General features: G+C 40.9%; 2 protein-coding genes across 2 annotated transcripts; one reads left to right on the top strand and one right to left on the bottom strand.

Annotated features, from left to right (window-relative positions):
• Positions 1–1,442: 1,442 nt before the first annotated feature.
• LOC310746650 (olfactory receptor 5B21-like) lies at positions 1,443–2,405 on the bottom strand (the record flags this gene model as incomplete). Its single annotated transcript, XM_083580630.1, has 1 exon — positions 1,443–2,405. The coding sequence occupies one exon, from the start codon at positions 2,403–2,405 to the stop codon at positions 1,443–1,445; it is 963 nt and encodes a 320-aa protein (XP_083436756.1).
• A 6,003-nt stretch (positions 2,406–8,408) lies between these two features.
• LOC310748661 (olfactory receptor 10A7-like) lies at positions 8,409–9,365 on the top strand (the record flags this gene model as incomplete). The annotated part of the gene is made up of 1 exon (XM_083584509.1): positions 8,409–9,365. The coding sequence occupies one exon, from the start codon at positions 8,409–8,411 to the stop codon at positions 9,363–9,365; it is 957 nt and encodes a 318-aa protein (XP_083440635.1).
• Between the last annotated feature and the right edge of the window lie 1,440 nt (positions 9,366–10,805).

The raw sequence follows: 10,805 nt of genomic DNA, 5'->3' as shown, positions 1-10,805 counted from the left end.
TCACTCCACAGAGCTTATACAGAAGTTTGATTATACCAAAATACAGAATTTTTCAATTTCAGTTTTAAAACTCCAACTTTCAATAAGCAAATATCTATTGCTGTCCTGTTTCTCCCATCAGCAGTGGTATGTGAGGAAAGTCACACAAGTAATTTACCATCTCACACAATCTGTGGCTAAACGATCATGTATCAGTTCTGCCATTTGTATTGATGTAAACCTCAAGAATGTATTTTTTATAGCTAACTATTTAGCTCTATCCCCAGTATATTTTATCTGATTGCAATGGCTAGTGGCTAATGCAAATAAAGTTTTTAATCCACACAATCTGTTGCTGAGCTGATGCGAAAACAATGCAAAGTAACCCTGATTTTTGGTACAATTCAATAAGCAACTATCTCATGATTGACCACTGGATGGCAGCAAAATCATCACCCATGGCTTAGTTTCTGCCTTCCACAGCAAATAGTACTACAGAGTACTTGCTAAATTGACAGTTCATTCTCATTTTTCATTTTTAAACAGCTTCACATTCAAAAGCCATATAAACACTTATCTGAGGTGAGTTTCTATGGGGGGAATCCTATGCCAGGATGAGCAGCTGAGGATATAGCAGATCTCTGGATCAGCCAGCTGATTCCTGGTTCAGTTCAGTGGGGTTAAGTTCCCAACCCTGCCTCAGCCACAGGTACTCTGCTTGCTCATTTGGACTTAGCTGGCTGAGCCAATGCTGGTGTAAATCCCCCAAAGGGTGGGGGTGGGGTGAGACCAGAGAGTGGGTATTTGGGCTGGATCTTAGGCCCATTTAGCTCATTCACATTACCTGGCAAACAATCTTAAATAATGGTTTTCCCTCTGTCAAGCAGAGCAGCAGCAACAGCCCTATTGGGTTTGGATCTGTAACTTTATGCTGACTTAATTTACACCAGCCTGCCTTGCACCAGTTCCTTAGAAGTCACCCCAAAATCAGAAATTCTGTCTGTTATGACAACTGAAGGCAAGGGGATTTGGGGGCTAACAGGGAGAGAGGATCAAATCACCTCATATTTCTGGAATCAGTGCTATTTTTCTAGAAAAAAAGGTGCCAGAACTCACTATGAACACCTCCTTTGTTCTCTTAGAATGGCAATGGTGCCCACATGAGAGGTGCTGGAACTGAGTCCCAGTGAGTTCTGGCTGGAGGGGAAAAAAGCCCTACCTGGAATCATAAGTTGGAATTAACAAAACTATTTTCTCGTCCCTCTTTGAAAAGAGTTCCAAAACCCAGTTTCAAATCTTAAAGCGGGGAGGGCAGTCAAAAGTGCTAAGATTTAGTTTCCCAAAGACCACTAACTGAACTCCTGGTGGTAGTTAATTTTGAACCATAAATTTATCTTAAACATATCCATACAAAACATTTCAAAAAGAATGGACAGAATACCCAATGTCTGTTTGCTTTTTAATCAGTTTTTATTCAACCCATGCTGTACCCAACACTTATGAAGAACCCTTCTCATTGACTCCTTGACCTCTCGGTTCCTCAGACTGTAGATGAGAGGGTTCACCAAAGGTGTAAGAATAGTGTAACCCATAGATAAGACTTTGTTCAAGTCTACCAGGTCATTGGTTTCTGGCAACATGTACACAATTATGAGTGTCCCATAAAAAATGGTCACAACAGTGAGGTGAGAAGAACATGTTGAGAAGGTCTTTTGTCTTCCTGCAACAGATGAAATTCTCACAATTTTAGAAATGATGCAGATATAAGAAGTCAATGTTAGAAGAAAAGGAGGAAGAGTGAACGCAGAACACAGAAGGAATATTAGTGTAAAAATAAGTTGTGCATTACTGCAGGAGAGTTTTAGAATTGTATAAGAGTCACAGAAGAAATGGTTGAGTATATTGGGGCCACAGAAAGTTAATTGTGACATAAACAATGTTACTATGGCACTGGCAAGAAAGCCATTGAACCAAGATCCACAAGCCAGATGTCGACAGACCGTGCTATTCATAAGTGCTGCATATTGCAAGGGTTTGCATATTGCTAAGTAACGGTCATAGGACATTGCAGAGAGAAGATAGCATTCAGTGCCAGCCAAGCCACCAAAGAAGAAATATTGTATGATGCAACCCTTAAAAGGAATGATTTTATTGTCAGAAAGGAAACTGGCCAGCATCCTGGGCAGGATGGTTGAACTATAGCAAACCTCTAGGCATGACAAGTTCCCTAAGAAGAAATACATGGGGGTGTGAAGATGTCGATCAGCTACAACCAGTACAATGATGAGAATGTTTCCAGCCATGGTCACAATGTAGATTAAAAGGAAGAACAGGAAGAGGGGAATCTGTAGATCCCGGAGATCTCCGAATCCAAGAAGAATGAATTCTGCGACCTCTGTTTGGTTTTTCATTTCCATGTCTCTCATAATATTACCTAGGGAAACAGTAAGTGCAAAGAGAATTCAAAAATAATTACAAACCTATATGCTTAAAGTAGTTGCACTTAGTTGCCACTGAAATAAATGGGACTAAAGGTAAGCCTTGTCTAAGTTGTTCCAATGATTTCAGTAGGACCTTAGTTGAACCAAGTCAGGATCCAATCAATTCTTTGTCCCCGTTTCATTCATTTCAAATACAGAGAGAAGTTAGGAACTATCATTTTCAGATAGTTTAAATGTATTGCTCCACATCATCATAGTGTTGTTGATAGTCTAAGAATTTTATATAATTAATATTTGATGGACTCATTAGAGTAAGTGTGATTGTGCTCTGAATATATTTCACCCAAGCCGCTGTTTCTGCATCATTCCTGCAATGTTTACTTACAGCAGACATAGAAATGATTGACATCATGGTGAATGCGGACAGACAAATATCTACTGTACTCTGCCAGGTCTCTGAAAAAGCCTTTAGTTGTGCAGTCTCATGCATGCTGTAGATCAGAAAAGAATTGATAGGGTGACATTTGTATTCTTCCTCTCCCACAAACAAACAAACACAAATGAAACCCTTTATGTCTGTGGAAGATGCCATAAATTAAATTAAACATGTTTAGGAACTAATGGCTAGTCTCTCTCTGCCTTTTTCTCCTACACACATTATTCCCACTGCCCAGAAGTTTATGGGCCTCTGCAGCTGATGTTATTGCCTGGCTTTCACTCTTTCCTTCCTATATACTATACCATCTGTATTAAAGCTATACATCATGCATAAGATGCCTCCATCTTGGTAGACCCCTTTAACATGGGTTGAATCCTGAGAAGCTTAATCAGTCTGGGGAAACATCTCTGGATCCAACCGTAATAATACTAAAATACTAATATTAGCACTACTAATAATTTATTTATACTCCACCTATCTGGCTAGGTTTCCCCAGCCAAGCTGGGTGGCTTCCAGCAAAACACAAAAACACAATACAACATTAAATATTAAAAACCTCCCAATGCAGGGCTGCCTTCAAATGTCTCCTAAAAGTTGTGTAGTTCTGTATCTCCTTGACATCTGATAGGAGGGCATTCCACAGGGAGGGCACCACTGCCGAGAAGACCCTCTGCCTGGTTCTCTGTAACTTCACTTCCCATAGTGAAGGAACCACCAGAAGACCCTTGGAGGTGGACCTCAGCTATTTGAATATCCGATGCACCTTACGACTTGAAGATCCGAAGCTCCATTATCCAGGCAAGACATGCCTTTCTTCTCTGCTCTGGGTCATTATATAAACATTACTGAAATAGGAAAAACCTTTACCTTAAACAGGTCTACTCCTGATGTATTTTTATTCCTCCACTAAAAGGGAGTGAGCAAGCAATGCCAACTGTCTTCCTTTCCCATACACATCTCTGATGTCACCTCATTCAACCAAATATGATGTTATGGACTTCTGTTGTCCTGATACTGTTCTTATCTTCAGCTAACTTCTCATTGCTTCACTTATTGTTGCACTAATTCCCATCTGGATTAATTACTTGTCCTCTCATGAGAAACAGTCTGTTCCTTTAGCAGATCAGTAAAGGGTCTTTTAATACTGCAGTGGGTAGAATACTGCTGAGAGAAAGTCGGTGAGAAACTAGTTTCCAAGGATTGCTATTTCCAGTGTACCTAGAACTGTCAATTCTATCATACTGTAGCTATAAGGATTTCAGGCAGACAAGCAAGCCCCAATAATAAGTAATGACTCTCTGGCAGTTTTATGCACGTTTATTTACAAAAAACAACACACCCAGAGCACAGCTTCTTGCCTGCTCGCATTGATGATAGTTGGTCAGTCTGAACTCCACCACTTCCATAGCAGGAAGGAAGCCAAATTTCTGCCCTTCCCCTCTTGCCCTTCTGTTGTCCTCTGATCTTATCCAGTCTCCTAGAACGGGGGCTGAGAGGCTGGCCTTGCCCCTCCCAACTTTCACCTGACACAATCTCAGTCCTCTGCTTATCTGCTGATTGCCTAGCCACGCTCTGGCTACCTCCCAACTCTCCCACTTCATGACAGCTAACAGTGTCTTCTTCGGGAAGGGGGGTCAAACTGCCTCTTCTCGGCTCTGTCAGCCAGCTCTCAACTGCAGAGTCTTTCTCCCTCTCACTTAGCTCAATTTCTGAGTCTGACTCCTCCCCTGTGCTCTGGTGAGCCACGTTCCTGACAATAGCAGCATTTCAAGTGCAAGGGAGAAAGCGAGTGTGGGGAAAATAATAAGGAAGAAAGAGGATATGGCCATTGTGTGAAACCTTTTCACTATGAATGGTCATTAATGTAGGGGGAAACTCAAGAGGACACAACACAGCTGATGGTATGGGAAGGCAGAGCTGAAGGTGGATGGAGTCAGAGCCAAAAGTGGTTGTTCTCTCTAGGATTGCAGGATGGTATGGATCTCTCTCTGTCACCCCATGTCTTCAAGCAGCATAGGCTGATGGCTGCAAATGTACATTGAATAGTGACTTCTCCACCCCAGAAAATTTTCTGGTCATGTTGACAATGTAGGGAGTGGTGGATGTGCCATTCCCAGAGGTCTCCAAATCCAAGAAAGATGAATACTGTTTGGTTTTTCATTTTTTGTTCACAGTTGTGTTATTTAGGGAACTAGTGGCAACAGGGGTAAGATGGATACATAATCCTTTACCCTTCTGTCTTTCCCTCTACACATGAGGAACAGCTGCTTGAGGATACTTGGTGGATGGGTTAAGTCTCACCTCCCTGGTGGAAGAAGAGAATGCTAAACAGCACGTTGTGGGCTGCTGATGGAACATCTTTTTCTTTAATATTCAAGACATGCAAAGGTGCATGTGTATTGTGGAGGGTGGTGGTTTGTAATGATGGCTGCTAGTCTGGACTTCTTACATGGTTCATTTCTATGGATCGTGGCATTAGTGTAGCTGACATAAGTTTAATAAGTAACTTATGAACTGTTTGTAAGCCTGGTACATCTCCTATCTCATACATTACTTGAAAGAGGAACTAACATTCTGATCGTAAGAGTTGCAGAAAAGATCAGAGCACTAATCTTTGTATTTACCAGGAAGATTCAGTTATGTATTCCCGCAAGCTGAACCGGACTTCAAAAAGCAGCACATATGTATCCTTTCTTTCCTATCCTTTCCCAATTGTCCTATCCTTTCTAGACATTGGTCCAATCAGTTTTGCCTTTGCCCTGCCACTTTCCCCCTAAAAACCTACTCTTTAGCGCTAAATCGGAACAAGCAGCAATCCACAGAAAACCCAAATTGCCATTTGTTCCAGTTCAGTGGTGGAGCAAATGGAGGTATGGATGAGCCTTGAGTCCTGTATGCCATATAGGACTTAGAAGTCTTTGTTTATGCATATTACTCACTGACTCCATCTCTCCAAGTCTCATTTGGAAGGGTTGGGAGCAACAAGTGATTGTGTTTGTATGAGGGCAGTTGAAACCTTGGTCCTATTTGTAGGACACAGAACTAACATCTATTTCAAATTCTGCTAGACTGACAAATTGATCTCAAAATTTAAAGGAAGTGAGAAATCTTTTATCATCCTTTAGGGCAGGGGAAGGGAATTCATGACCTACCAGCCACATGCAGCCCAAGAATTCCGAGGAGTTACGCCCACATTTCCAAATTGCTCATGGACAGTGGGGAAAAGATCACTGTCCCCATACAGTGAATAGAAGCAGGCGCTCTGGGTTCCACTCAACGGGAGGAGGCCCACACAATAGTTATGCACTGTACTGAAGAGTGACACAGTATGCTCAAAGGCTTACCTGGGAGTAAACCCCATTAGTAGACATGCATATCCTCCAACATGTCCAGGCCAGAAACTGGGCTGTGTGTCTTCTGGGCAGTGCTCCTGGGCAAGTGAAGTGACCCACGTGAAACCGTAACCCCCAAAAAAACACTTTTGTGGGGTGAGATCTCTGTGGGCAAAATGGCCACTGCGCTTTTGCACAAAAAAATGGTATGTTCTGGTTTTTCTGGGACAGTTGATGGTATGGACATAGTTAAGATTCAGGCAGATGGAGGCTTCACCCCAACCCCACAGAGTCCTTCAAGGGATGAAGTGTATCTGCTTTAAGAGCCAATATGAAAGGAAACAATGATGGCATTATTATGTAAAGACTAGGACTGTGCACAGCACCTTTAGGTCCAATCTAGGAGTCATCAGGTTGTCCCAATGTTAGGGTGCCATTACTGAAATTACTGTGATTTCAGTGGTGGAATTGATTGGATTTTCCAAAAAAAGTGGCTCAGCCACTTTGGGAATTTTATAGATATAGATATAGATATAGATATAGATATAGATATAGATATAGATATAGATATAGAGATATAGATATAGATATAGATATAGATATAGATATAGATATAGATATAGATATAGATATAGATATAGATATAGATATAGATGATATAGATATAGATATAGATATAGATATAGATATAGATATAGATGATATAGATATAGATAGAAAAAGCTCAACAATATGGCAAGCCTATCCATCGTGGGTCAACCTGAGGACCCTCCCCCTCAGTATCCATTCCTGATTAAGTTTGGGAGTGGGGCTCATGTTTAATTAAGGGTTTAAAACTCTAATTGAATATATAGATGGGGGAGAAATGGAGGAAGATCTTGCATGGGGGTGATGACCCACAAGGAGCAGGGGCAATTCTCTTTACCACCCTCATGCTGTTATATCACTCTCTTCTGTCAACAGGTGTTGAGAGGGGAGAGAGATCCTGGGAGTGGGAAACAGGTAGTAATGAGACTGCTCCAATATTCTGCATGAAAATAGGGACATTCTATTTGCTTTAGCCCAAAGGAAGTTATTGCAGTTGAGGGGGAAGTGCCATACTCCCCTTGGAAAATCTTGCTTCCTTAAGTGCCTTTCCTTTTCCCGTATATAAAAGGCTCATTATCATAAATATCTGGGGACACTTTCAACTTCATGATGCAGGATATAAACAATTCTATATAAATAGTCACCTCATTTTGGACTAATGCAGACCTTGGTATCCATGAAACAGAACTCTTTCAAAGAGGAAGAGAGAGGTAAGTAAATCTTTGTTAGAAGAAACTCTAAAGGCGGGGGGAGGGGGGAGAGAAAAAAATGGGAGCATGCTTCAAAATGTGAAAATGAAATAGTTATTTCCAGATAAAACTAGCAACATGTTTTTGATAAGATCAAAAAATAAAGATAGATCCCATTATAGATGGATTCAGGGGAGGGGACACCCTAATTTTAAACACTTATATATTACTCAGCATGTGATCTACCACTTTGAAATATTATCTTATATGACTTGCAAAAAATGTTGTGGTTTATCCTTCCTCCTAAAACAAATGCTCCTGATCACAATTCCATCTACACATTCTCTCTAAGCAGGGAATTCCACTATCCACCCCCTATCCATGTTCCATTTTTCTTCTCAAACTTCTGCTGTACATTTCATAGCTATAAATTGTGTTCAGTACCTAGCAAGCTGTTTTGTGTTTTTGGAAGAAAATTCTTCAAGAGTTTGTTTGTTTGTTTTTAATACCTATTTGTACTCAAGTAACCCTCTGGATTTCTCCAAGCATGCTTCTCTCTTATTTCTCATTGCTCCCATTGGGTTTACAATCCTATTGGTGCCAGAATGTTGTGGAACAGCATCTCCTTTCTGCCCCAGCCATCATGGCCAAGGATTAGGGATAATGAAAATTATAGTCAAACAACAGTTCTCCATCACTGAGTGAAACACCTTGTTGAAAATCTGAAGCCTACTTTCTTAAGTATACTTCTTTAACATTTTGCAAGAAACATTTACAGAAACCATTAAAATGGTTAAATTAGGTATTGCTCATATAAGAATTCTACTTATTGTGCAGGTAGTTTAGGTGAATGTGAGTCTCTTTCTTTCCTTTTTTCTTTGAAACAATGAAGACATGAACTGTATTATTTTGTTCTAACCCCTCCTCAGATTCAGCGCACATGGCAAAGAAAGTATCGCAAAATCAAACAAGAGTTTTTGAATTCATACTCTTGGGATTTGGGGATCTACCTAAACTACAAGTTCTTCTTTTCCTGCCGTTCTTGGTGATCTATGTGGTGACCATGGCTGGGAACCTTCTCATTGTTGTGTTGGTTGTAACCGATCGACATCTTCACACACCCATGTACTTCTTCTTGGGAAACCTTTCCTTCTTGGAATGTTGCTATAGTTCAACAATCCTGCCTAAAATGTTGTCAAGCATCCTGGCTGGGGGGCAAAGTATATCTATAAAAGCATGTTTTTTGCAATTTTTCATCTTTTCTTCTCTGGCTGGAACTGAATGCTACCTCCTAGCCATGATGTCTTATGACAGGTACTTAGCCATTTGTAAACCACTTGATTATGTTGTTCTTATGAATGGCAGAGTGAGCTTCCAATTATCTGTTGTGTCTTGGGCTAGTGGATTTTTTGTTGGCACAATTTTAACTTCATCAGCATCATGGCTATCTTTCTGCGGCCCCAATGAAATTGATGATTATTTTTGTGATGTTAGCTCTAATGTAAGGTATATTTCTTGTAGTGACACAACTTTCTTTGAACTATCAGCCTTTGTATTTACTTGTATGTTCACATTACCTCCCTTTCTCCTCACCATATCATCCTATGGCTTCATCATAGCCACCATCCTCAGAATCCCATCCACAACTGGGAGACAAAAGGCCTTCTCCACCTGTTCCTCTCACCTCACAGTGGTTGCCTTGTATTATGGAACTCTGATGCTTGTCTATATGCTCCCTCGGTCAAAAGACTTAAAACACATGAAGAAGGTCTTCTCTCTCTTCTATACTGTCTTGACCCCCATGATCAATCCCCTCATATATAGCCTGAGAAACACAGAAGTGAAAGAGGCCATGAAAAGGGGTTTCAGAGGGTTTATATTCTACATCACACCATGATATTAATATAAATCTGCACAGTAGATTAAATGACTTGACAATTTACAGTACTCATAAATATACTGAAATATTTATTGTTCCTTACTATATGTCTCTGGGGTTTTGAGTCCCTTTTAGAGCATATTTTTGCTTAGAAGTTTGTCATTTTATGGAAGAAGAACATGGACTCTCACAGAGGAAGATTTAGGACAGTGAGACAGGCATTGACTATGATGTAGTCAATTGAGCAGAATGGAAGGTAAGAGGTGGGGTGCCAGATTTTGGCCTTGCACAGAGTTCCACTGAAATTTGAAAGACCAAAGTCTGTCCCTGACTCTTGTATACTTCTTAGGAATCCTGATGTCATTCTACTAACTTGCCTAAGATGTTTGACCTGTATAAAATAATATGCCTATAAAGTACCACTTTAATACAGTTCTGTACATCTGTATCTGGTATCTGACTTTTGACACTCTTTCACTCGCCTATACAAACAAAATCTGGGACATGTGATGTTTGCAGCAGTGAGAGTAAGTATGATACCACTGTCCCCCTCCATGCATTGATTTTTTTCCACAGGATTGTGAGCAGTTTAATTTCCAGCTTCGTAACCTTTAGCAGTGCACATAATGCAGTAAGGATTAGATTTCCTAGTTTTCCATTTGTGTCATTTCTGCAGTAACATATGTACTACAAACACCTTAATGCAACAACATTTTTTTTTAAATATCCTGCTCTTATTTTCCAAATAATTTGAAAAGAAATATATGCAGTGTATGTGTGTGTGTATTCTTTTTAGCAGCCTTGCCTTAGGATTGCAACAGAAGTTACTCCATTAAGAATCAATTGATTGTCCTGTTTTGTTTTTTAAAAATGCAGTTGAGTTTATTCTCTGAATGAGTTGTGCTGTGACTATCCTGACCCCCGACCCCAGAACCTTGAGTCCTGGTTCCATCTGGGCTTATTTGCGTGGCGATACCCGCCCCCTCCCACAGAAGGAGTAAATAAAGACACCGGACACAAGAATTTAGGTTAATGGGCGAAAATGGCCACAACTTTATTGATTACTGGTAAGAGCGGTATTGGCTTTAGGCATTGGCCCTAACAGACTATCCGGACTAACCGGGAAGGGTTAAACACCCACAGGGGGAGCCCCCCGTGATGCACATCCGTAGGCGCTCCCCAAGGGGTTACCGCTCGGGAGCGCGCTTTAGGCCCTAGCCTCCGTAGGTTTCGGACGAGGCGACGCCCCTCGGAGTCCTTTAACAGACCACCCTTCAAGATTTGGGGGAGGTGATGGCATTCCTTCCCCCCAACTTCATTTGCATGACAATACCCCCTGCCAATGCCTAACCGCCAAAACCAAGAAGTTGTGACGTTTTGCTACGAGGTAGGCGAAAAAACCAAGTGGCTTCAAAATACAGCCAATTAGCCAAATGGAAAAACTCCTACCAGGCCCCT

The sequence above is a fragment of the Podarcis filfolensis genome, assembly GCF_964270895.1.
Source record: "Podarcis filfolensis genome assembly, chromosome: 13".
In the NCBI taxonomy this organism is placed as follows: Eukaryota; Metazoa; Chordata; class Lepidosauria; order Squamata; family Lacertidae; genus Podarcis; species Podarcis filfolensis.
The sequence above is the reverse complement of the archived record's forward strand: the minus strand, read 5'-3'. Positions and strand labels throughout refer to the sequence as shown.